Source organism: Harpegnathos saltator, unplaced genomic scaffold, assembly GCF_003227715.2.
Source record: "Harpegnathos saltator strain DR-91 unplaced genomic scaffold, Hsal_v8.6 scaffold237, whole genome shotgun sequence".
NCBI classification, from domain to species: domain Eukaryota; kingdom Metazoa; phylum Arthropoda; class Insecta; order Hymenoptera; family Formicidae; genus Harpegnathos; species Harpegnathos saltator.
The window spans coordinates 843689-869889 of record NW_020230025.1 but is presented as its reverse complement, the minus strand read 5'-3'; the positions used below and the strand labels follow the sequence as shown (position 1 = coordinate 869889).

At 32.3% G+C, this 26201-nt stretch overlaps 7 protein-coding genes across 13 annotated transcripts; 2 read left to right on the top strand and 5 right to left on the bottom strand.

The window, feature by feature from the left end:
• Positions 1-1027: 1027 nt before the first annotated feature.
• por (Protein-serine O-palmitoleoyltransferase por) lies at positions 1028-4012 on the bottom strand. 2 transcript variants are annotated; one of them, XM_011143719.3, is made up of 7 exons: positions 3964-4012; positions 3356-3648; positions 3063-3255; positions 2763-2979; positions 2546-2652; positions 2110-2312; positions 1028-2005 (listed from the first exon to the last, which is right to left on the bottom strand). In XM_011143719.3, the coding sequence occupies exons 2-7, from the start codon at positions 3576-3578 to the stop codon at positions 1563-1565; spliced, it is 1386 nt and encodes a 461-aa protein (XP_011142021.1). In that variant the 5' UTR covers positions 3579-3648; positions 3964-4012; the 3' UTR covers positions 1028-1562. The 2 variants fall into 2 exon arrangements, with proteins under 2 accessions (XP_011142021.1, XP_011142020.1); XM_011143718.3 differs by lacking the exon at positions 3964-4012 and adding an exon at positions 3757-3953.
• Positions 4013-4601: 589 nt separating this feature from the next.
• On the bottom strand, positions 4602-10004 carry LOC105184741 (protein SON). Of its 2 annotated transcripts, XM_011143715.3 has the most exons (12): positions 9457-10004; positions 9065-9373; positions 8320-8944; positions 8076-8227; positions 7644-7786; positions 7434-7542; positions 7216-7373; positions 7032-7142; positions 6824-6937; positions 5179-5407; positions 4957-5072; positions 4602-4862 (listed from the first exon to the last, which is right to left on the bottom strand). In XM_011143715.3, exons 1-12 carry the CDS (start codon positions 9794-9796, stop codon positions 4749-4751), a joined length of 2520 nt encoding a protein of 839 aa, XP_011142017.1. In that variant the 5' UTR covers positions 9797-10004; the 3' UTR covers positions 4602-4748. The 2 variants fall into 2 exon arrangements, with proteins under 2 accessions (XP_011142017.1, XP_011142019.1); XM_011143717.3 differs by lacking the exons at positions 4602-4862; positions 4957-5072 and adding an exon at positions 5702-5765 and having other exon boundaries at positions 5232-5407; positions 9457-10003.
• A 517-nt stretch (positions 10005-10521) lies between these two features.
• Positions 10522-13438, top strand: fzy (cell division cycle 20 protein fzy). 4 transcript variants are annotated; one of them, XM_011143713.3, is made up of 8 exons: positions 10522-10683; positions 10827-10982; positions 11135-11271; positions 11418-11503; positions 11586-11877; positions 11961-12258; positions 12338-12654; positions 12790-13438. In XM_011143713.3, the coding sequence occupies exons 2-8, from the start codon at positions 10870-10872 to the stop codon at positions 13125-13127; spliced, it is 1581 nt and encodes a 526-aa protein (XP_011142015.1). In that variant the 5' UTR covers positions 10522-10683; positions 10827-10869; the 3' UTR covers positions 13128-13438. The 4 variants fall into 4 exon arrangements, with proteins under 4 accessions (XP_011142015.1, XP_011142014.1, XP_011142016.1 ...); XM_011143712.3 differs by having other exon boundaries at positions 10797-10982; XM_011143714.3 differs by having other exon boundaries at positions 10789-10982; positions 11430-11503.
• Positions 13439-13500: 62 nt separating this feature from the next.
• On the top strand, positions 13501-19077 carry in (inturned planar cell polarity protein). Its single transcript, XM_011143709.3, has 11 exons — positions 13501-14027; positions 14099-14402; positions 14477-14749; positions 14862-14933; positions 15022-15278; positions 15347-15436; positions 15511-15853; positions 15967-16304; positions 16405-16733; positions 16882-17048; positions 18449-19077. The coding sequence occupies exons 1-11, from the start codon at positions 13867-13869 to the stop codon at positions 18914-18916; spliced, it is 2802 nt and encodes a 933-aa protein (XP_011142011.1). The 5' UTR covers positions 13501-13866; the 3' UTR covers positions 18917-19077.
• Positions 19078-19215: 138 nt separating this feature from the next.
• LOC105184738 (F-box only protein 6) lies at positions 19216-21080 on the bottom strand. 2 transcript variants are annotated; one of them, XM_011143706.3, is made up of 4 exons: positions 20948-21080; positions 19939-20504; positions 19717-19869; positions 19217-19627 (listed from the first exon to the last, which is right to left on the bottom strand). In XM_011143706.3, the coding sequence occupies exons 2-4, from the start codon at positions 20497-20499 to the stop codon at positions 19442-19444; spliced, it is 900 nt and encodes a 299-aa protein (XP_011142008.1). In that variant the 5' UTR covers positions 20500-20504; positions 20948-21080; the 3' UTR covers positions 19217-19441. The 2 variants fall into 2 exon arrangements, with proteins under 2 accessions (XP_011142009.1, XP_011142008.1); XM_011143707.3 differs by lacking the exon at positions 20948-21080 and having other exon boundaries at positions 19216-19627; positions 19939-20899.
• A 448-nt stretch (positions 21081-21528) lies between these two features.
• On the bottom strand, positions 21529-22667 carry LOC105184737 (60S ribosomal protein L18a). Its single transcript, XM_011143705.3, has 3 exons — positions 22506-22667; positions 22091-22270; positions 21529-21925 (listed from the first exon to the last, which is right to left on the bottom strand). Exons 1-3 carry the CDS (start codon positions 22521-22523, stop codon positions 21590-21592), a joined length of 534 nt encoding a protein of 177 aa, XP_011142007.1. The 5' UTR covers positions 22524-22667; the 3' UTR covers positions 21529-21589.
• Positions 22668-24815: 2148 nt separating this feature from the next.
• LOC105184736 (60S ribosomal protein L18a) lies at positions 24816-25910 on the bottom strand. Its single transcript, XM_011143704.3, has 3 exons — positions 25795-25910; positions 25309-25488; positions 24816-25208 (listed from the first exon to the last, which is right to left on the bottom strand). The coding sequence occupies exons 1-3, from the start codon at positions 25810-25812 to the stop codon at positions 24873-24875; spliced, it is 534 nt and encodes a 177-aa protein (XP_011142006.1). The 5' UTR covers positions 25813-25910; the 3' UTR covers positions 24816-24872.
• Between the last annotated feature and the right edge of the window lie 291 nt (positions 25911-26201).

Genomic DNA, 26201 nt, shown 5'->3' with positions numbered 1-26201 from the left:
CCTAAGCTGCAGAAAGAAATCGTCAATTTCAAATATCAAGATAAGTGGCAGTCGTAAGAGTAACGATAATTGTTGTTTATGGATGCTATCAGGCAATGTATTTAAGATCCGTGTATAATTAAAACTGAATTATTTTTTATGAAGTTAGTATAAATAACTAAAAGTATAAATATGTCAATAGTAGTTTTAGTATGCAAAATCTTGACTAACTTCAATTCAATCTAATTTCTCTTGTGGAAGCATGTATATCTATATTTTGGAAAGAAAGTCCAATATTTAAAATATACAATTTTATATAACAATGGTCCCAACTATTTATTTATTTGTATCAAAAACTTTAATTGTGGAAGTTTATATCTTCTTACAAATATTCGAAAAAGAATATTACATCTTATATCTTCTTTTTACTAATTTTAGTAATTAATTACTAAATTAGCAATTAATTATTTTTAGTAACCGAAAGAAAGAATATATATTTCTATAAATTTCGGACGTCGGTCTTTTTTCTTCCAATTATATATATACATATGCTTTTACGTAAAAATACAATCTATATATATTATATCTATAATATTAATTACATATTAACTTGTAAAATAAAATGAATATAGGAGCAGTATCCTTTTTTCTAATAATGATATTTAAGAACAGATGTTATTAAAATGTGATGTTTAGAGATATAGTTTTAATGTGTCATTAGATTCCAAAAGATAGGATTTATAGTAGAGAGCAATTATTTATTTTCGAATAAACGCACCATCTAAATTGTAAAAGTAGCAAGTTTTCACAGCTCCAAGATCTAGTAAAGTACTTTTGAATTTTGAACAGAATTTTGTATAACATTTCTTTATTGTAATGTTCAATTGTAATATTGCATGTAATAAGATTTCTATCGCATAAAAACTGCAATTGTCATTATTATAAAAATAAAATTGATAATATACATAAAAATAAAAGAACAAGGATCTTGTCCTACTCGAAGATACATATTTATATACTTGTGTTTTAATATTGAAAATATCTAAAACCTTTCTATATTTTTGTAAAAAAGACAATTTTGCATGTACAATTGCATCACAATTGTTGACTTATATAATGGCTATGGTTTCACACAGTGATATTACAAATGTAACATTACAAGTATAACACTATTAAAAGGAAAAAATGTCTTAGCAAAAATGTTTCTATTCGTTATGAAAATACGACGTTTAATGTAATATTAGATTAGAATATAGAATATTGAGAGTATTATTTAACATTGTATACTTACACTTTATAAACTTTTTTTATAATTACAAATTATTATAAATGTGCTTTTATATATATAAACACCCGGTGAACTTTATATTGCGTTATACACTCAATAAAGAATACGTATTTTACTTACATTTTTGGAGTAAGGTAAAAATTATCTTTATCTGTAACCCTTCAAAAATAGAGACATGTGCCTATAAAATGACATATATCTGTTTTACTTATTGTTTTATTTTCTATAAAAAATAATTAAGTACATAAAATCCCTAATATAAATTGGTAAAACAGTTTATGTACAAAATAAATGTCTATTTGATAAGAAAATATATGCAATATGTAGTCAACGCTACCCAGTGACTAGCAAAACCGAGCTGAGCCCATTTATCAATAGTATGACTGTAACTATACCCTGTTTCTTGTAGATCAGATGTATCAAACATGAGACCCAAATAAGCTAAATGAAACATTGACAAAGTCGAGAATGCCATGTTTGTGATAAATACACACAGAGAATTATAAGAGGTATACTTGTGCGTGCATTTATGCGAAGTGCATTGTTTGGACGCGACACAGGCATCGAAAGTGTCTGCTAGCATGGCCCTGAGTTGAAACTCCACATATGTGTAGAAACCTAGACTAAGTAACACTGCTGCTAGTTGAAAGTTTAATCCATGTAGAAGAGCGCTTATCAAATATGTGACGGTCACTGCTCCGAATTTTCCCAATCGTTTAATGCTGGGACGGAAGATATCTATTGAGAGAGTAGTATTTGAAATAAATGTTATATAGTAAATATTCCCTCATAATAAAGCATAATATAAATATTCCACTATATAATAAAGCACTTGTGCATACATGTCTTCAACCAGTAATGCATTGGAATGTTCCAATGAATGACAACTTGGACAAGAGAACGTGGCAATTCGATGTACAATGGTCTAACTGTCGTTGACAATGAAAGAGGAAATCCGGCAAGAATCAACAATGCTGAAGCTACGTACGAAACGAAATAATGGGATGATCTAAAAGACAATGCATCTCTGTATGCTATCAACCATCTGGAACAACAAAATAGTATCTTTACACCGGGCAAAAACAATTAAAGATGTACTATTGCCGTACGATTTAGTTTGACATCGCGTGGCGCCGTAATAAAGGACAGTCATTCGCGAACTAGGACAAAGAGATATTTTGACTCGTGATTTTCATGTTTAGCCCGGATTCTATACCACGAATCTCGCTCGTTATTATATGGCAAAGGGTCAAATGCCTTAACATAGCAAGTACTAACTTCCAGGAGTTATTTACGAATATCCACTGTGTCCAACAGTTTGAAATGCTCAGGAAGACAAATGCAAGGAAGACATATCCTATACCATAGATTATCCACCATTTTGTCTACAATAGAAATTAACTTTTAAATAGTATCGTGATTTCTTTTGTCACTTGATATATACGGTCGTAATATACAGAAAGTATATAGTTAGACTGAATATCTAGATATGCACCTGACTGTTAGAAGTATATAATGAAATATAATCTTTGAATGATATCCATGGTCCAAATAGGCAAGTTACACCACAGAACATGTAACTCGTGTAACTATAAATATCTGGCAAGTTGGTTGAATTACTTGAATCTATGGCAATACTAATTACTTTCATTGCCATTGTCATAATTACACTACGTACCTTATGCCATATTATTGACTGCATTGAAAATTCACTAGAAAGAATATATCAACATGTATTTAACTTGCTAAAATAAGCATAAAATATTGCAAAATACCATTTACTATGGATACATACCAATATGCAATTACTAAAAGGGATGGTAAGAAGATTCCTGCACCACCATGCCATTTTTTCGGGATGTGTAAAATACCATAAGAAAATAGAACAAATATGATCAATACAATTAAGCATTCTTGCATATAATGCTGAATAATATACAAGCCTATGATTACTGATAATGTGTGAAATATCCTATGAGATTTGTACGCTGAAATATAAAACAACAGTCATTTTAATGACATAAATAAAATAATCCAAAGAAGAAAGATATATAATATTTATCATATAAACAGAGAAAAGAAACTTACGAATATGAACAAACAGTCTAAATAATATTGTGCTACCCAACAAAGGTAACATATAACGTCCTGTGTCATACAGAGTAGGACTGAGACAATATTGATATAGTTCAGAGAGATTTTCCTTTTCCGTATCCACATAATCGTAGTCGTATTCAACATTGTGCATACAATCATAATCCAAGCAATCATCCTCGTCATCGTAAAAGACTGTAGCACCTACATCTTCCATCACAACCAGGATAAGAGGTCCAACAACCGATTAGCATAGCACTTTGCAAAATTGATGCTCTGTGTTCTACCTGTTTTAAATAAAAATTATAAAGCATAAAAATGCTACAAATAAAAGACAATATGCACGGTATGACTGATTTTCAAATGCAATTGTTTAAAATAAAATATGTAAATACCGATCAACCGAATCATTTAAGCGTAACAACGCTAAAATGTAGACAAGCACATTTTCGCGTTTTTAAAAATATCTCGTGTATGTTCCATACAATCAAATGACCATTTAATATTGCAAAAATAGTATTTTTTTAACTTTCAAAGTTTTTCTGTTATGAAACGCTTCAAAATATTCAAAAATTTCGCGATGTTGTTTATTATCCACATACACAAGCATATAGCACGCTGCAGTCGCTGCCGGGACGCCATGATATAGCTTATACTCATTGGCGCTATTATTCGTGTTTTTCAAATGAGATCAAAACACACTTAGAGATTTGTGTTATGAATTACTATTTGTTGGAAAATATATTCAGTACATAGATATAAAAATAGCTACACATGACACAATAAAATTATATATTATTTTTATGTAACTAATTTCATAAATAAATTCATATTTTGTTACAGTAGTAAGGTCTAATGATGTTGCTATAATTATATATACAACAGCTTTCGTTTCTAGGCTATACAATTAAAAGATTTTACTTTATAGAAACCGAGAAAAATAGAAGACATATATAGTGAATTATAAACTGTAAAAAAGTATGTTTCGGCAAATTTCCTTCATCCATATCAGATTATCTTATATTATCTATAACATTGTCTTATATATTTCTATAAAATATAGTAATATATTATACATTAGCAATATACATTACTAGTTAATATTAAGCATATCATTTAATATCACTTTATAGTGTAGAATATAGATTAAGTAACATTAATTTCAATGTTTTGTAGAATTCTCTGAAAATATAGACAAACACATAGGGAAGGTAAATATTAAATTAATTCCAAACATTAATTGTACGAGATCAACAGCATCAGCCAGTTGTTTAACTTTTTTCAAAATTAATCCTATGAAAGCAATATATAGTGTGTCGATAAGAAATAAAAATTGCTGTATAATAATTAATTTACATTTTTTATATAATTATAGTGATACACATAATTAACAAGGTAATAGACCCAAAGTTTGCAAACATATTTGTGCAGCTTCTGCTTTTGCTTGTTTCTTGTTAGGACTCGCTACACTTGGCTTGTATTCAATACCATTTACCTTTACCTATAACATATTAAATATATATGTGTATATTTCTTTAAAATTCTTCAAAATTTATGTTTACTTATATATATATATATATATATATCATAATTACTTTGAACAAGAAATTTTTCCTATGATCTGGCCCACACTCGAAGCACAGATCATAAACTGGTGCTCCTAGTTTCTTTTTTGAACAATATTCACCCAATAACGACACTGGATGTTTGCCTACAAAACCAGAAATGATGAAAATGATAACAAATGACACAAATATACTTCTGTAAAAAAAATGAAGAAATAATATAACGTAATATAATCGAGAATTAAGCTATACCTTCCAATGTTTTCACTGTTGATACTACAGGCTTCACTGCTTTGTTACCTTTCTGCCCAATATCTTGTTCAGAAACTAATCCTTTTTTGTCCAACTTAACTTCTAACTGCAGCGGCTCCAAAGCTCCTTCTTTGTTTTTGCCTAAGCCTTCACCTGGCCGCCATCCCATCTTCTGTAGCAACGCCATACCCATTCCACCTGATACAGGCTGTGCTGATAGTAATTGATCCTAAATAGTTTGTTGAATTAAAAAAACACTGTGTTACATTATTATGTGCATACCCAGCATCGAAATGTAGCTTTAAAGCTACATATTCCATTCTTTGAAGTCAATGCATGTATAACTGATATATATATATATAAAGCTTGCACATTAGATATTATATTTTATAGAACTATACTTGTGAGATATTGTGACATATTAGATGTTTTTCTTAAATTTATTTAATAGTAGTCAAAAAGTATTTGCATAAATTTAAAAATATATTTACTATAATTTGTTAATTTGTATATGAATACTTACCCAATGGACAATATAATCTGCATCAGGCTGCTGATGTGGTTTCTTCTCTGATGTAGCTATGTACCTGTAACAAACCCTCAGGTGGATGCAGACTAATGCTAAATATCCCAGCTTTAAGATTAAGAGGCAATGTACCAGCTTCTGATGAAATCCTATAGTAGGAAGCTGATGATAATTAGCAGTAATCTCACAAGAACTTATTATTTCATTCAATTGTATTATAAAAACTTGTTTGTAGTAAAATTTGAAATTATCGCTGATTAAATGTAACTTACAACGTCTGTTATTTATTAAAAAATTATTCTTAGGACAGAATAAACTTTACAAGTTTTGCCAACTTCTGAAAATGATTATGAAAAATCAGAGTATAAAATATCTTGGAATAAATGATAAGTAATGAGGAATATATGAGAAGTGAATTGCTCATTGATACACTTACATGATTTATCACAATTATAGTTTTATAAAATTTTAGTTTAGAATTATATTTCCATAAATTTTGCTATTTGATCTGAAATAATAATGTTCTTGTGTCCGTGCAGGCACAGAATCCACCTCTGCATGAGAAATAGTCTGTGCCTACAACACAGTCTCTACTAAATCAACATTAACTTTAACTTGATCCTAATAGAGACTGTACCTGAAAACTTGTTACAGGCAATATCAGTGTTAATAATATATCACTAAACAATGACAGAACCAGAACCTCATATAATCTGTATTCGATATTTTAATCCAGAATGTTAGCATAATGTGTGCAAGTTATATATATATATATATAAAAAACTCATTAATTATATATATATAACCTGCACACATTATATCAACATTCTGGATTAAATAATGAGTTTATATATATATGTATACATATAAACTCATTATTGTAGAATATACTGGATCTGTTTCATTGTTTAGAAATAGGAAATCATAATGGATACATGGATGAAGATGCATTTACACATCAAAAATATTTTTTTTCTGAAGTTCAGTAATTCTAATTTTGTCTTGCCTGTATATAATCAAATGTTTGATTTGAAAATGCATCATAGGAACAGGAATTTTGGAATAGTGGGTCTAGGAACACGTGTTATATGGAATAAAATGCACAATAATAAATTTTACCTTACGTGCCCAGGCTTGATAACCTGATGACAATTCTGCAGGTGTGAGCACTTTGGCTCCTGTACTACCCGTGAACTGACCTGGCATCTGCTTACTCTCGGCCCAAGTTTTCATCTATATTATCATTAAATAATTTGTATACTTATAAAATAAAATTCCTCTAATATATTATTTTACAAAATTTATATTTTCTTTTCTCTTTTTTTACCTCACTTTGTGCTTGATGCATCGCATTCAAAGCGTTAACATCGTTTGGATTTTCTCTTAATTTTCTCATGGCTGCTAATCTTTGAGATACTATGGAACCTATGTCGACGATCTGGAATCATTGAAATTACTTATGAAATTACAATTCCATTATCAGTTAATTGTAATAGTTTTTTAAATTTCACCTCTGTTGTCGTTGGAAAAATGGTTGTCTGTATCGGTTGCACAGGAGGTTGTACAGGTGATGATTGCATTATTGTTGATGAACTATTTGTTGTAGATGCTGGCACAAATAACTTTTTCGGTTCTGGTTTCTTTGGTATGACTGGCATCCATTCGCTTTCTAAAAATATATATCTTACAGTATTTTTAGATTCTATATAAAAACAAAACTATATCTTACCAGTCTTTCTGTGATGTTGTCCGCTGGAGACAGGAAACTGTAATCGCAGCTGATTTGATGTCTCAGCTGCTTTTTCTTGGAACGTCTTTGTCGGTAGTTGTTTTGCATCCTAAACAGGAAACGGAATTTATTTTATTTTTATAGTAATGATTAAAAATAACATAATATTATAAATGTTGATATAAAAAGAATAGTAAATTCAATACCAACCTTAATATTCATTATAATAGAACTAGGTCTTTCCTTCAGGAGAAAAGGGTGATGAAATCCTTTCTCAAATTCACTTTCCTCTTCAGATGAGATATTAGATAATTCACCTAGTGCTTCAGATTTTGATAATGTTTTACAAAAATCTAGAAAAATATTTAATATATAAATATATATTTTTTATATGGTGTGTGTGTGTGTGTCTGTGTGTATGCATGTGTGTGTGTGTGTGTGTACATACATATCTATGTATATAGCAAGTCAGGGTCTTCACAAGCCCCCATTATTTTTTGGTAATTGTATTATCTATGGTTCGTTGTAATTGATTTAAATTATGTTTTTCGAGTTGTTTAACATATACCTTAATGACTGTTAATGATATTTGCATTGTTAACGATATTATAATAAAATTAATATAAATATGAAAATAAATACCTGTAAGTTCATCCACTGTTTTTCCTCCAGACTGTATAGCAGCAATAGCTTTATCCTGTTGAGCTAATGGCAAAGTTCCTTGCTTTATCATATTTATAGCGTTTCTTCTTGCAATTTCTAAGAGTTTTTTTTTATCAATTTCTATCCGTTCTCTGGTAAAGATGTAATGATTATTATATTAATTATATAAATTATATGAGGTACAAATAATTCTATATCTCAAGAAACTTAATACAATACTAACTTCCTTTCTTTGCTTCGACTCCGACCTCGTGTATATTTATCTTTATTTCTATCTTCACTGCGACTCCTATATCTGCGTCTCTCTCTACTCTTACCCAAATCTCGCTTTTCATTGCTCTTATCTCTATCACGTTTTTCTCTACTTTTGTCTCTCCACTTTTCTCTTCCACGGCTTCTACTGCGATGCGAGCTGTATCGCGTTCGTGATCTTGATCTTTTTCTATCTTGTGAATGGCAGCTTCTGCTCCTTTTATCCTTGTCTTTTGTATCTTTGTGATTGGAATCATCTTTTTGATCATTAACCCCCAATTTCTTCTTTTCCTTCTCTCTCAAAACTAATCTAAGATCAGGTTTCATTGAACTTTTTGTTGGACTATGCATTCTACTTTTTTTCTTATCCCTATTTGGGCTGAAAGATGGTGACCTGAATAAATTATCTCGAGATGGAGTGGGACTTAAAGTAGGCGTCCTGTTATCATTACTACTATCAGACAGTTCACCATCTTCCATTTTAGCTTCTTTTGCTTTTTTCTTATTTTCAATTGCTTTAACAGTTTCGTTGTAAATAGTACTGTTCTTGAGATCCTTTATTAATATTTTTCCTTGAACAGATTGTTTTATCTTTTCTGTATGTACATACAAGAAATTATCTATTAATTCCTATTTGTTTTTACTATAAATTATTTATTTTAAGAAGCAGATATTACGTGATATTGTTAATTATTAACAGACAAATAAGTACAAACCAGTAAGTTTAGGTATTATTGGCTCATCAGACTCATCCTTTTTCTTTGATATAGGTGGTAATGGAGGACTACCAAAATCATTGATATCTGTTTCTACTGTCTCTTTTTTATTTGGATCATCTAATTTTGTTGTATCTTTCATATTATTCTTCTCTGACATGTCAGATATATTTGGATAATCAGTTTTAAGATCGTTACTATCTAATTTCATTATTTTGGCTCTTGAATGATCTGAATCAGATGATTTACTGGAAACAGATTCATGTCTTCGTTTAGATTTCTTCTTATGTTTCTTCTTTTTTTTGTTACCTAATCAAAATGAAAAGTACACAAGAAATAATTAATTATAATGACACAAAATATTAAAAAGTACATGGGACATATAAAATTACCTTCGGCATCGCTATTACTATCTGAGGAGTTGTGCCTTGATTTTTTCTTGTATTTCTTCTCCTTGTGTTTATGTTTTTTCTTACTTTTTTTCTTTTTTGTCTGAAGTTTAGTCGTTTTGGCGGCATTGTCATTTGATATTTGTTGGTCAGTGTTCCCTAAAGATATGACACAATCGTCCGCGTCCGCATCAGCATCCGCATCAAATGTACTGAAAAGCTCTGTTAATATCTCATTTGATGATTTTTCAGGTAATCCGGGCTCCGGCTTGATTTTTACACCATCAACACCGACAGTCGTTATCAAGTGAGCGAGATCAAATAAATTTGTCATCACACTCATATATTTGTATTTCTAATAAAAAAACGAGTATTCCACTTGTTTCAAAAGGCACGCAAGTATCTTGCTTACGTCGTTTGCAACTATATAAATAGTAGATCAAAATCAATTTTAACCTCGCGCAGTCTAGCACTTCAGTTCAGTTCAGTTCGGTATATGGCTTTAGGTAGAAGGGTGTACCCATACGCCATTCTCCAGTCTAGCACTTGATTGCGCCGTTGTCCGATGTTAAGCCAGCGGCACACGGTACTTGTTTTCGTACTGGATTGTTTGCTGGATGAAAATATTGCATTCTGATTGGTGCATTTTCATCCATCCTCGGAAATATACCAATCAGAACGTAGTATTTTCATCCAACAAGCAATCCAGCACGAAAACAAGCACTGTGTGCCGCTAGCTTTACCAACGGAATACTAATAAAGACCATTTAATTATCTCCGAGGTATCTCCGGCCATTTAATTATCCAAGGCTAACAGTCTCTAGGCTGGGTCTATAATGGGTGTAATGAGCTTTTTTTTATAATTATTCTTCTCATAATCGATTGTGGTTGGTCAATTTCTTACGGCTTAAAGCTTACACTGGCTGCGTTCCGAAGTTCACTGCCAGTACTGAAAATACATAGTTCATGTCACGTATACTATAGAATTTCAGTGCTGGCAGTAAATATCGGAACGCAGCCGATATATGTACTTGTCGCTGGACACTGCAATAGAGACTTTAGGTATTTGAATTCATGCGTTCAACAAGCTAACGGTTTCTTTAAATCTCTGCAAGGTGTTAGTCATTTAAATCATTCCTGTCATTTTGTGCTACATGTGCCACGTTTTCAGGGGATCACGAAAAAACTACGCTGTGAATTAAGGACACTGTGGACAATTTGATTAAGAAGGTATTCCTTACAAATCCTATCGTGTATTTAATCGCAACAATTTAATTACATTTACACCTACGTTTATGTTTACATGCTTTATGCTTGTTAAAATTTTGACCTTAGTTCTTTAGCTTATTTTAAGCCAACGACAATTTTTCAAGTGGCTCATCATATAATTAGAGCCAGTCTCTTACCCGCAAAATCATGTCACATCTAAGATTTATGAAAGAATTGAACAATTTGACTCGCATGGACGACCCCATCAAAGGACCACTCCCACGATGGCAAAAAAAATGTTTGGAAAATTCAAATTCAAGGTAATGTAATTTTGAAGTTCTTTGTAATATTAATTGTTATTTTCTTTTGATAATGCAGTATTCAAATATCTTGCAAATTTATCTGATTTTGTAAGAATATTGATGCTCTGTGCTTAACACAGATGTTGTTTCATATATGGTTTTTATTTCAGTCTTAACATGACCATGAATTCCTCCAAAAAAGTTGTAGGCAACTCTTTTTCAAGTAGTATTTCTGGAAAGTCTCCAGTGAAAAAAGTTGATAGCAAAATCAAGAAAACTCCCTCCAAAGGATCTCGCAAGTCTCCAAGTAAGTTTTTATTTTATTAAACTTAGCATTACATGTACTTGATTGTATTTGTATAATTTACATAATTGTTTATTAGCAATCTTAAATGTATTGTGTTACAATAATTATATAAATTTATATCATGTTTAAATTGATTTTAATAATAGATCGTACTTCAGCTAAGACACCTAATGGTGGTGACAGATTTATTCCCTCAAGATCCACAACAAATTTTGATTTAAGCCATTACAAGGTAAATTAGGCATTTAATAATTAAACATTGCAGCATCAATATTTAGTGACTTTATATTAATGTTTATGTTCCTCAATTTCAGATTCTTCAGCAGCAAAATGCAGACCCAGACAAAGATAAGGATGATGACTTAAGTCCTACAAAACGAGAAATGCAGCGTCTCATAGGAGAGAATCTTCATGGTGGTGACATAAAGAACATGAGAGTTTTATCATATCATATTAAAGCTCCAGCAGCTCCAGATGGCTATCAGAATCCTCTTAAAGTTCTGTATAGTCAAACTAAAACACCAGCTAGCGTTAAAGCTTCTACAAGATATATACCACAAGCTCCTGATAGAATATTGGATGCACCTGAAATCATTGATGATTATTGTAATTATTTACACTTTATAATTTCATAGACCCTGTTACTATATATATAAGATATGATAGAATTATTGTATATGACTTTCCAGACTTGAACTTGGTGGATTGGTCAGTCAACAATATTTTGGCTGTCGCCTTAGGTGCTAACGTTTATTTATGGAATGCTGGAACTGGATCCATTCAACAATTATTTGAATTAGAACCAACCGATTACATATGTTCCGTTTCATGGATCCAGGAAGGTCCTCATTTAGCAATAGGTACTACAGTAGGAAACACGGAATTATGGGACTGTAGTGAAATGAAGAGAGTACGTGTAATGAACGGACATACTGCCAGGGTTGGTTCTCTTTGCTGGAATTCACATATATTATCAAGTGGATGCAGGTAATGCAAGATATATATAATTTATAACATAGTCGTTATACTTATTTGAGCTTAAATGCTGGTTGTTTTTGCATTAAAGATTAGGTAAGATAGTACATCACGACGTCAGACAACGAGATCATGTAATCTCTACATTAAATGCACACGCTCAAGAGATATGTGGTTTAAAATGGTCGCCTAATGGACAGTATTTAGCTAGTGGTGGCAACGATAATATGTTATTAATTTGGCCTTCGATGGCAGGCCAAAATCATACTTTGGCTCAGCCCATTTACTCGTTAAATCATCATCAAGCTGCCGTGAAAGCGCTTGCTTGGTGTCCCTGGCAGAATAACATCCTTGCAAGCGGCGGTGGTACTGCTGATCGGACTATTAGATTTTGGAATTGTAACACTGGTAAGTTTATGAGTTTTTTTCATTTGCAATGAATTATTTAATAATAAAAACTCAAGACACAAATATAGAAAGGTGACGTTTGTTAATACAATTCTATTCCATTCCATCATAATTTGATCCTTCATTTTGTTACAGGTGCTTGTTTAAACAGTATAGACACAAGATCACAGGTCTGCTCTTTGCTGTGGTCAACAAATTACAAAGAAATTATTTCTGGACACGGTTATGCGCAAAACCAATTAACAATTTGGAAGTACCCGACGATGACGAAGGTAGCAGATCTCACAGGACACACCAGTCGTGTTTTGCACTTGGCAATGTCACCGGACGGAACTACAGTACTCAGTGCTGGCGCTGATGAAACATTGAGGCTGTGGAAGTGCTTCCAAGTGGACAAAAAAAGTCAACAAAAAAAGAAAGATTACAGCGAGATGAAATCGGTCGCATCTAGACTCAAGCAATCGATTAGATAAAATTGACTTGTCTCACTAAACAATTATTTCAGTATTTATTTTCACTTCATTTATTTGACATATATGTGATCGGCATATGCGTATAATGAACAAGTAACATTGGTATTGCATTAATCTACTAATATGTTCGGGACTGTATACGACACACTTATAATATTTAGAAATTCAGGCGTACTAATATTAAGATATTAATGTTAAGTACACTCGGTAAATAGATTCGATTGTCTAGGCATTACTGGGATTATCATTTTTAGAGTAATAACTATAAATGTAACAATGAAAGAGAATAAACGTTTTTTCTTGTTTTTAGATATGAGATTTTTACTGTTATTTCATGATATTTTTTATTAGTTTTGTATTTTTAATAGAAAATTTACTGGGGATATTCTTAAATGTTTAACATCTATCAATACTTAGCTTTAGGTTCGTATGTTCTTTTCTATTAAGTTCCTTGCTACATCTTTCATACATACTGTAGTGAAAGGTTTTTTCCCCCACTCTCTCCTACACCAAATCTTTATATGCCAGGTGCATTAAGGTACAATCAGGTAGTAGGTTTTGAACCAACCTGAATCTGAACAACTGCACAAACTAGATCATGACTAAATATAAGTGAAATTAATATATTGTATATATATAATACACGTCTAATACTTTAGGATTATATGATCTTTATTTTTATTTATACAATTTGATATTGAGAAACGAAGATTTTTATCACAATAGTTCTAACTGAAACATGGGCGAAATAGACAGCAAAAGTGTACTGTTGAAATCTAGATGCAAATATCCTGATCAACCATATTCTACAAATAGTTGCAATGAAGATGATAATGATCACGATTGGTGGGCAAGCGACAGTGGATCCAGCACAGGATCATATTATTCAGACACCGATAGGTAATTCAAATGTATCCATATGTATTCAGAAAGATATATTCTTTAATAATTTGTTATAATTATAATTACAGTTCCGTGGTTGAATGGGAATCCGAGATCGGGCCTAGCGGAGAAGTATTCTATGTAGAATCAGCGGTGGAGAGTTTGTTCGAAGATTTTACAATTTTTGACAGTAAAAGTGACAATCCTCAACCTGAGTTAACGCGTCGCCGTAGTACAAGAGCTGGTAAGCTGTTTCGACTTATTAGACGTAAGGAAAGCAAACGCTGGAGTACAAGAAATAAAAAGATTAACAGCAGCACAGTGGCATGCAACATTGTTCCTCAGGAGAAAGATGCAACTGGGAGCAAGGAAGTCACGTTTCGTGATTTTCAGGTATTAATCAGAAATCGTGCTGTCAATATTTATTTATTATCACTTCAGTCTATGTATTTACTTACAATGATCAGGCAGGTGAAATTCGTGACGTTACACTGTGGATTGATCCTGAAAGAAGGCACAAGTTGGGAAGAAGAGCGACCTTATGCGAAGCATATTTTGGCATTACACCAGGTATATTTTCAGATAAAGTAAGAGTTATGGTAGCTGGATTTATACCGGACGGTGAAGCCATGAAGAACAAGAATATAAAAATTGGAGACTGGTTGCGAAGCATTAATTCCAATAATGTTACCTCCCAAAATTTAGATCAAATATTGTCTGAAATTACTACACCGTCAAACGTAAGAATTAACAAACTTATCTAGTTATAGATATATAATTAATAATAATAATCAAAATTTTCATATTTATCTTAAAACTCTTCAATGAGAGATTTTATCTTTTTGTTCGAAGGTAACGTTAGAATTGCAAAGAGTGGCTGGTGTGGATGTTACTGCTAAGCTATCTCGAATAAATGAACCAAAAGTAATTATATTCTTATACAAATATGCATATATATATAGATAAGAGATATTGTGCACAAAGCAACGATATATCAGTTGTATATTTCCAGCAATCGACATTAGTCCAATATCTAGTAAATAAAGAAAACAACAATCTCTACATGGAATCCTTATTAAATTATCCACTGGGTGTAATATATTTAAAAACAGCGGATCTTTCGGAAATGGGACAAGAATTGCAGGGTGTATTGTACACATTTCCGCGATCTGAAACTAAAAATGTGTATTCCTCTTTGTGCACAGCAAGAGGAGCTTTTATAACTCTTAATCATTTGTTACCCAGTATAACAGGCCCACAACCTGTCAGGTATACAGATGTATGTTAATATTGTATACGATAAACAATATGCGTCATATAATATATATATTTTCTAGTACAACTGTCTACATAGGTGAAGAAAAAATGCACATTGTATATACATCTCACGATGATGAGTTGCTTTTGATAGCTTTACCTGAGAGATGGTGAGTTTTGTTTAAGTAACATAAATGAAAAAAGATATTGAGATCGCGCTAATGAATATTTGTCATTGTTATAGGTGTACCGTACAGGAAGCTGTAAAAATTACGGAAGATGTAGTCAGAATGTTAGAATTCACTTATCAGTCGCTGACAAAGTGTTTCACTACTTCAGAAAATCAGTCTTCTTTGGATCATTTGTTTATATTGATTATGCACAGATTAATAAATATCAAAGATTCGTCTAACGATATCGAGGCCAAGAAACATATGGTCGAGCCACAAAATACTGTAGAAAATACGGAAAATTACAAATTTAGGAGTGCTTTCTCAGTGGCAAATTTTATACAATTACCTAGAGATGCACAAATTCAAATAGATGCTGCATTGAGTGAAATGGAAGCTATGGATTACAGAGATTGGGTATATTGATATATCTCTCTTTAAACTTACAGTCTGAATAAAAAAAGGAATATACTTGTGTTAAATTGTAAATCGATAATGTTGAAGATTTAATAGATATTCATATTTAATAGAACGAGGATCCGATGGATTGTCAGAGGCTATATACTATATTAGGTAGCTGCGTTTATCATAAGTGTTACCTTTTGGGATCTCATTTACCTCACGAAGACTTAATCGATGTACATTCGTTTCTAAGACACAATGGTCTATTGAATCTGATGAATCAGGAACAGATAAAATGTCTCGTTTTGTGGAAACAAATTTATCCATCATCCTGTAATCGTGGCAACGTCAGTGGTAACGACAATGATCAATTATTAATACCTGATGGGAAATGGTTTTTATTAGTTGTTGCGTATGGACATGATTTGTTAGCAGTTCTGTTGGAGTCTGGAGGATGTACTGCAAAGTAAGTATAGTTATTATTATTTATGTGCACATTACACATGGCTTACAGAAATGATATTTTCTCTTTTTACTGAAATTTTACAATATATTATCAAATATAGATACAACGATGCGATAGGTCCAGATGTATTTTATGTGGAAGAAGCCCAAGAAACATTGAAGCATATACAAAAGATAGGAGTCACAACTTTAGCTTCGAAGTGGATTATGTCTAATACTAGGCCAGAAGTAATACCGTATGAGGAACATATAATGACGAAGTCTTCATCCAGTATAACAGAAAACCTATTTAGTTTAATAAAATCGTCCGATGCACAAACCGCAATATCTAAGCAGAATTTTAATCCTGCTACTAACAAAAAGCCGCAAGAATTGCCTTCTATCTTGAAGAAACGTAGTCCTGAAGAAAGTCCTATGATTTCGGGTTCCGGTAAGTTGAAATTTCAGGACGTAACAAAGAAATTCGGGAATCTCTCGTGTTTATCGTCATATTTTTTCACGATTTAGTATTTATTACTAATAAATTGATCTATACTGTAAAATATATAATAATATCAGCATTTGTCATATGCATTTAGTGTATTCCTTACAAACGTCTGAAGATTCACTCAGCCAAGGAACAGGTGGCATTAGCGAAATGAGTGATGAGGCGATGCCTATACTTGGAAGACGGGCAACTAGAGAAAAAATCAACTCTACATCGAGATACTCCGACGACAGTGACTCAGATATCGATATATACAAGGTAACTGTTGTCAAAAAAAAATTTTATAACACATCGATCAATAAGTCCCGGGACTAACCAACAGATGACGCCTCTAATAACAAATCCATACCATTCTCAGTTAGTACCAATCTTTAGAAGTTACGTGTCAAACTTTCATGACATTCCGTCATTGAGTAGTTTTAGTGACGCTACTTTTGCTATTTTCAAAACAATGGAAAAAACCGAATTTCGTGTGTTAATAAAACATTGCTTTTTAATGGGAAAAAATACCGTTCAAACTCAGCGATGGCTTGAAAAGTGTTATCCGGGCTCTGCTCCGTCGAAAACAACCATTTGTCGGTGGTATGCTGATTTCAAACGCGGTCGTACAGACACAAATGATGCTGAACGCTCTGGTCGTCCAAATGAGGCTGTTACACCAGAAAACATAAAAAAAACCCTCAAAATCGTGATGGAAAATCGCAAAGTAAAGTTGCGTGAGATAGCTGACATCCTGAAGATATCATTTGGTAGTGTTTACACTATTTTACATGAACATTTGGTCATGAGAAAGCTTTTTTCGAAATGGGTGCCGCGTTTGCTCAGAATGGAACAGAAACAACAACGCATCGATGATTCAGAGCGCTGTTTGGCACTGTTTACGCGAAATAAACAAGAGTTTTTGCGTCGGTATGTGACAATGGATGAAACTTGGATCCACCACTATACTCCGGAATCAAATCGGCAGTCAGCTGAGTGGAGAGCATCCGGTGAAAGTCGTCCGAAGCGACTAAAAACTCAACAGTCGGACGGGAAGGTTATGGCCTCCGTATTTTGGGATGCGCATGGTATAATATTCATCGATTACCTTGAAAAGGGAAAAACCATCAATAGCGAATATTACATAGCGTTACTGGAGCGTTTGAAGGCAGAAATTGCAAAAAAACGGCCTCATATGAAGAAAAAAAAAGTTCTCTTTCATTATGACAGTGCACCGTGTCACAAGTCGATGGTAACGATGGCCAAATTGCATGAGTTGAACTTCGAATTGCTTCCGCACCCACCGTATTCTCCAGATTTGGCCCCCAGCAATTATTGGCTGTTCGCAGGCCTCAAAAAGATGCTCCAGAGAAAGAGATTTGGCTCCAATGAAGAAATGATTGCCGAAACTAACGCCTATTTTGAAACCAAAGATAAATCGTTCTACACGGCTGGCATAGAAAAGTTAGGAAAGCGTTGGAATGAATGTATCGCTCTTGAAGGAGACTATGTTGATGAATAAAGAAGAATTTTGGCAAACAAATGTTTTAGTAGTTAGTCCTGGGACTTATTGATCGATGTGTTACGTAACATTGAAAAATTCGTTTGAGTTGGTGTACTAAAATCAAAATTCACAGCACATGTCATAGCATAAATAATATTTATAAATTTTCTTACAGAATGATAGTCACGTGCTCGCATTAGATATATCTAACATACGAGAAAACTTATTAAACCAAGCTGAATATTTAATACCAAAAAAGTTAACTACAGGTGATAAAAATTATCTGTATCATTATGTACATTTAGATATGGTAGAAGGAATTCTATTGTCATCGATACCTATTCAAAATATGTCGAAGGATAATAAGATCCTTGCTAACTTCAACAAATGCGTGCATGCTATCCATAGATTATTACATAATACAGTGAGATTTAAAATGTTGAACCAGGATATGGATAAAACCGTTATCAATAGAAGTTTAATCGCCGTTAAAGAGCATGGTGTACTATTTGAGTGGGAAAATACAGCTTTCTGGGTAATTGGACGGCTTTATACAAGTCCTCATCCAAAGGAATTATACATATGTTATCAAGACTCTGCGCCTCAAAATTTAATTGAAATAGCTTTCCAGTTGCATAAATAACATTTACATTTTATTTTTATTAAAAATATATTTATTTTATGTAACATTGGTAATACTCAACAATCTGTTAATTAACAATAAATATGTGAATAAATTTTACAAAAAAATTAGTTTTTATTTAATGTTATTTACGAACTTTGCATTGTATATTTTATTTGTTTAATGTAGCAATTTGTATATATATATATATATATAATTATGCATTTCTTATATGTATTACATATATAATTTTTCATACATACATATACATATAAGTTGACAACAAAATTATTGTAACCTCGATTATATACTTTTATAATAACAGATATATAAAATACTTGCAAGAAATATAAGTTATTATGATACAATTGTTTTGTGAAAATATAAATGCAACAAGTTACTAAAGAAAGAGAATTATTTAAGAGAAAGTTACTAAAGAAAGGAGAATTTTGTATAATTATTTAGAATATTTAATTTTTAAGTAAAACATTTTGAGAATAAGAAAGCTAATTTGTAATGTTTGTGTTATTGATGATGAAATGAATATTACTTATCGGGCGTTGTTGTACTCTTATCATGATTATACTGGACAACTGGTGGGACCATTACACAAACACATGCACCAGCCATTTTACTACCATAGTGTCCTGCCCAAAATGATTTATCTTTTCCACCATGAATAAAACCGATTTTTCTGACACCAGGTCCATAATCTTTGAATATATGTGAGGCCTGTACAGTAAAATATATCATAATTAATTAAAAAATAATATATAATAAACTTAATTTTCATTACTAAACTATTTATTAAGATAACTCACACAAAACCACTTATTCTGTTTTTCCCCCTCTAAGTCTTCATATATTTCAAACACATCTAGTGGCGAGCATTCAATATTAGTTTCTCTTAATAACTTAAATTGACATTCATAGATTGCTGGACAATCCCACCGACAGCTATACCATTCACTCACCTATAATGCTATATGTTATCATACCTGTAACTATAGTTTCAATGCAACCTTATATAATTTTTATTATACCTTTATAGGTGGTTGCAACACATCTAGTACATATGGAGTTAATCCCTCAGCTATTAGATCTATTTCTTGTATTTTTAAACAAAGATTATAAGATGTCACAAAACAACTTTGTTTCCCTTCAAATACTGGTTCTGTCAATGGTAACTCTGGTACACCTATAGGTGGATTCTCAACTATCCAGTGATCCCCACCTTGTTTGACAATTTGCCAATGAATTCCAATGTTTTTATGTTCTCCGGAATGATTTTTTATCAAATTTCTCTCAAATGGTTTTTTCTTGCATATTAAATAGAATACGCTCCAATGCATATCCTGATGTCGAGGAAGTGACTTGGCCAGTGCCAATTCTGCTTTCTTGCGCCAAACATAACTTTGTATCAGCATTTTCCAGCGTTTGCATACTAATTGACAATTTAACAAGGTTTTGATATTGGCGTTACAGAAGATTTCCATCAATAGTTCAGCAGGAATATATTTGTCACAGAGGACAAGTCCATTATCGCCTTTTTCGTCAAATGTTACACGAGTAGAAGTCATGGTAGTGTTATGAAATTGACCCATTTAATCTGTCAACAAATGGCAGTAACATCATATACAATATCACAATACAATGAAAATTCTCTTGGCTTTATCAGGGAAATCGGACGAAATATTTTTATCGAAAAATTGTGTGAACAATCCATGAGATATGATGTTTTTGCTCATTACACTATAACAAAAATGCTGTGGTAACAACGCAATGTTTTGACGTAACATTAATCTGTATTATAAATTTGAACATTATTATGAATTTTTGGTAAGACTGTTACGCTAGCAAGTAACGTGTCGTAATGTGACAATGTGCCAACTGTCCATCTGACATAACCTAACCTAACTAATATAGATGACGCGAGATAATGTAAATAAAGTATATTAATGCAATGTCACATGTTATATCGTTCATTATATTGTTCAATTTCAATTGATGAATAAAATATGGATGTGAAATGAATACAAATAATAATCTCACAATTTACTACGTTTTTCCTTGGGATCAAAGTTTCTATGCGGTAAAATCACGATACATCTAGTCTCATACGTGTATGAGTCATACACGTATGGTGGAAAAATACGTACATCTGTCATGTGACTGCTTACTAACTGTACAAAAATGTATGGAATTCATCTGTTATTGATATATTAATGTATTTCATATATTTCCGATTTGCCTTTAATTTTTAAATAATAGTGTAAAATCTTTTGAAAAAGAACATGAAAGACACATCACTGTATGTATGTGTGTGTATCAATGTTCATTTTTTTCTTTATACATGTATTTGATATTTTTATTTTTTTAAATAAATTTTAAGCCCGCAGATACAAAAAATGATCACAAATATAAGCAGCAAATCTTTATATGAATATAAAACTAACAAAGAAAAAACAAATAACAATTTCCTTTTTGGAAATAAAATGTAAATCCAAAATTTTTACAAAGTTTACTTTTATATCTCAGATTTTTTTTATATAAAATTTACTCAATCATATCTAATTATATCAAAATCAATAATGCAAAAACAAGGAAAATAAGGATTACATTAATTATAGAGATTATATTTTAAATGCATATTTATTCCCTTTACTGATATATACAATGTTATGTACATAGTATTTAAAGGAAATAAGTACGCGGTTTACGAACACTGAACAGTGGCATTCGATTTCTGTGGTGGATTCTTTTAGGTAGAGGGAACTTAATTTTGGAATCATGGAATTGCTTGATCTGTGGTCTGCGGCAGTTTGCAGCCTTTACAATTTCCACCTTAATAATCTGTATAGAATGTGCTCTTGCACGATGACGTGCACCCATGTCTCTATAACATTGAGTTATAGCTCCACTGACAGAGAGATCTCTATATTCTCTGTACATATTGTGTGTACCAGAACGAGAGTCATATCTCAACCAGATTCCAAAATTCTTGATTTTAACAGATGTTTTTTCCGGTATCTAAAATATTTATTCTTTAAGTTATATTTAAAATATTTATTCTTTATGTTATATTTTAGTTTATAATTAAAATAATTGAAGACATACAGTATTCTTTAGCAACACAATAAAAGCAATCCATTAACAATTGTAATAATATTCTGTTAAAACACCTGCATAACATACCTGCTTAAGAGATACAATCTCTCCGGTAGACTTCTTAAACTTCTTCAATTGACGCAAGAAGTACCAAAATCTGGATTTCGCAACAATAGCATCAGGGGCGAATATTCTCATTTTGTACAGTGGCGTAGTTTTTTCTTTTTCCGTAGGGAGCTTACGCCCTATTACCTCGAATTCTTTTAACTACAAATAAGAGAATGATTATTTTAAGATATTCATTTTAAAGTAATCGGATAATTATGTGAAAGCACATGTTGGTGGAACACATAATAGGTTAAGCGGTGTCAAATATAAATTAAAACTCTGTTTAATGATTTCATCATTAAATTTTGAGTAGACATCTGTCGCATAAACTCAGAGGAGGTTTTCGATGTTCGTCTTATTTGTTATTCCTAAGGAATTTACAAAAATTACTTACTTCACCCTTAGCTTTCATCGTGCCGAGTAGTTGATACTTGGACAGTACCAAAGAGGAACTTGAAAGCGGCCAACACGGCGTTTTCGGCGACACCGATTATCAGCACTAAGAAAGGGCGCCATCTGCATCCATTTTGAGAGAGGAACTACGATACTAACCCACTTTCAGGTTTCGGCGGTAAAATCAGCATGTAGTGGCAGCCCGTGCTACATCCATTTTTTTCTTACTGGGAACTGAGAGTCCAGCTTTATGGTGAGAATAGGATTGATATAGGACAATATTGTGGCGAAAGAGCGTTCCTGTATCTTGAGTTTGGGAGACAAAGGACCGTTCCTGTATCCCCAGACAGCATACGGATGTCCATTGGACGTCCGTTATATGTCCATTTTTTTTACAAAAGACGTCCATAGGATATACGTTTGTCACAACTTCGGACATAGGACGTTCAATGGACGTACGGTCATGGACATAAAAGTTGTCACTTTTTTTTTAATGACTTTCGGGACATATCCCGACTTGAGAAAGATGAAAGCTGCTGCTCCGCCTGTGGAGCACGCCTACGCAGTAACTCACAACGAAAGGCGAGAAATGAAATATACGTGGTATGACATAAGTATGTCAACAATCATTGCGTTAAGCGGAGAAAACCGCTCAGTGAGCGATTAGTGACTAAATAAATACGATTTCACTTAAAATTTAATATTGACTACGTTTATACGACTTCTAACTTCGACTTAATAACGCTAATGTTATAACTCCTACTTAAAGCGAGTTGCGTTTACACATTTACGCTTATCTATTTGAAATAACTTAATAACTTTCGAGTGAGTCAAGGATTTCCATTACTACCAATATAAAAGGCCGAAAAATGAAATGATTGTGATTGTAGTCTGAATATAAAAGTATTAGAATATGAAAAGAATAGTATGTAAATAAATCAACAAATAAAGTGAACTTTTAGGTTATATTATGAATTTGAAAATTATAAAATATGTATATATCTATATAGTGAAATTTATATAATAAAATATATTTAACTAAAAATGAAATTAAAATTTTAGGTTATCAATTTTGGAAAAAATTAATCATGGAAAATATAGAAAGTGTACGCTCGTTTGTTGCTATATATTTGAAAATAGTAGAAAATATGACGATGCAATATATACTATATGTACGAAATATTTTGATTAAACGGCGAAAGCGTCAGAAAGAAATTATATTACATTTGTTGAATTGAACACCACCAAATCATTTGCTTGATCTCGGACCCGTATTATAATTTTCACGACATAAATCAATTTTACAATCAAGTTAAGATGTTCAATTTTTATATTGGTATTATTGTCATATTTACACTGCGTCCGTTTACACGTCTTCCTTCGACGTTTCTACATCGACGTCTACACGTCGATGTAGAAACTCTTAAGCCAGCGGCACACGGTGCTTGTTTTCGTGCTGGATTGCTTGCTGAATGAAAATACTGCGTTCTGATTGGTGCATTTCCATCCATCTTCGGAAATGCACCAATCAGAACGCAATATTTTCATCCAGCAAGCAATCCAGCACGAAAACAAGCACCGCGTGCCGTTGGCTTACGCCTCTTCACCAAATGACTTTGAGTTACTATCAATCAATGTAATAACTTCGTCGTAAAGGAGTGTTTACACGGCATCTAACGTCAGTAGTTATAACATCGATGTTTATAACTTTGGCGTAAATTGGGCTGTGTAAACATAGTCACTATGAGACAACAAGGGAGTAGGATTAGGCATGGGAGTAGGAGCAGCCATGAAATATAATAGTTGTAGATGGGAGTGTGTACTCTCCAGATCCAGATCTCACTCGCTCCACTCTCGTTATCATAAGCACCCATTAACTCCAATAACGAGTTACAGAATCCAGCCGCAGGTTTCTCCTTGACAGTACACAGGTAAGGCCGGTTGCATACAGGGCGCGACAGTTTTCCGCGCGGCTAGAGAATACTGCGGCAGCCATTCACATCTTGCTTATCCGGAAATAGTATTTACGAAACATGTGGCATGTGAGACACTGATTGGTTACTGCGATATTCCCTAACTAACTTCCGCCGCGCAGCAACAATTACCGCGTCTGGTGTGCAACCGACTTTAGACTGTTACGTTGCTATACGGATTTTGAACTGAAATTCGAACTACAAGTATTACTTTGTGTATTATACAAATTACTTTTCAAAATTAATATTTCCTTTGAAATAAAGTTTAACCAAATGATTTAAATGTATATCGGAATGGATGTATATAAAAAAATATGAAACTATACATTACAAAAAAATTATATCGAGGATTTTTATTTTCTTTGATGTTATGTACAATGTTACGTAGATAGTATTTAAAGGAAGTAGGTACGCGGCTTACGAACACTGAATAATGGCATTCGATTTCTGTGATGGATCCTCTTAGGTAGAGGGAACTTAATTTTAGAGTCGTGGAATTGCTTGATCTGTGGCCTGCGGCAGTTTGCAGCCTTTACAACTTCCACTTTAATAATCTGTATAGAATGTGCTCTTGCACGATGACGTGCACCCATATCTCTATAGCATTGGGTGATGGCTCCGCTGACAGAGAGATCTCTATATTCTCTGTACATATTGTGTGTGCCAGAACGAGAGTCATATCTCAACCAGATGCCAAAGTTCTTGATCTTAATGGGTATTTTCTCTGGAATCTAAAATATTTATTCCATATGTTGTCTTCTTTGTTATAGTTAGTGAGAAAATTAATCTATTATTGGATAATATTGTTTAATATAATTCCATTGTAAGTACCTGTTTAAGAGATACAATTTCTCCGGTAGACTTCTTAAACTTCTTCAATTGACGCAAGAAATACCAAAATCTGGATTTGGCAACTATAGCATCAGGAGCGAATATTCTCATTTTATACAAAGGTGTAGTTTTCTCCTTTTCCGTAGGGAGCTTACGCCCTATCACTTCAAATTCCTTCAACTGAAAATAAGAAAACAGAAATATTATTTCCAGATTTTCATTTTAAATTAATTGAAGAATTATGTGGCATGTGTGATATTTTTTCTCTTTTGATATAGTGATCAATATAGATCACCGTGTTTTCAGGTATGTGTGACATGCACGACATAGGTTATGGACATAGGGGATGTTGTGCCAAGTATTATAGTATGAAACTTGTGCTTTCATATAAATTCTGTGCAAATGCCTAACACGTCAAAAGAGAGGGAATAGTTTTTGACATTATTTTTTATTCTAATCTCTAGAAAATAAGCAAAAATTACTTACTTCACCCTTAGCCTTCATCGTGCCGGATATTTCGCACAACGATGAACAGGAAGAGAATTTCCGTCATCGTGCACGGAAGTGAGGCCATTAAATTTTTTAGCGCTTAATTTAAAATGTGAATGACACTGTGTCTTTGCAAAATGTCCTTGCATATAAGAAAATGTTTACACAGCAATATAATTTTAAAAGAATTAAAATATACTAACATATTAATTTTGATCTGTTTTAATATAAGGTGTGAGAAAATAAATGTTAATGCAATTTTTTTTTTATTAAAGCCTAGTTTTAGATACAAACTACTCGATATAAAAATACTAAAATATTAAAAATACTCAATAGCTCAAATTCTATTCAAATAAAAATAATCAATATATATTCTTAGTTGACATTTTTCAACCTATTATTTA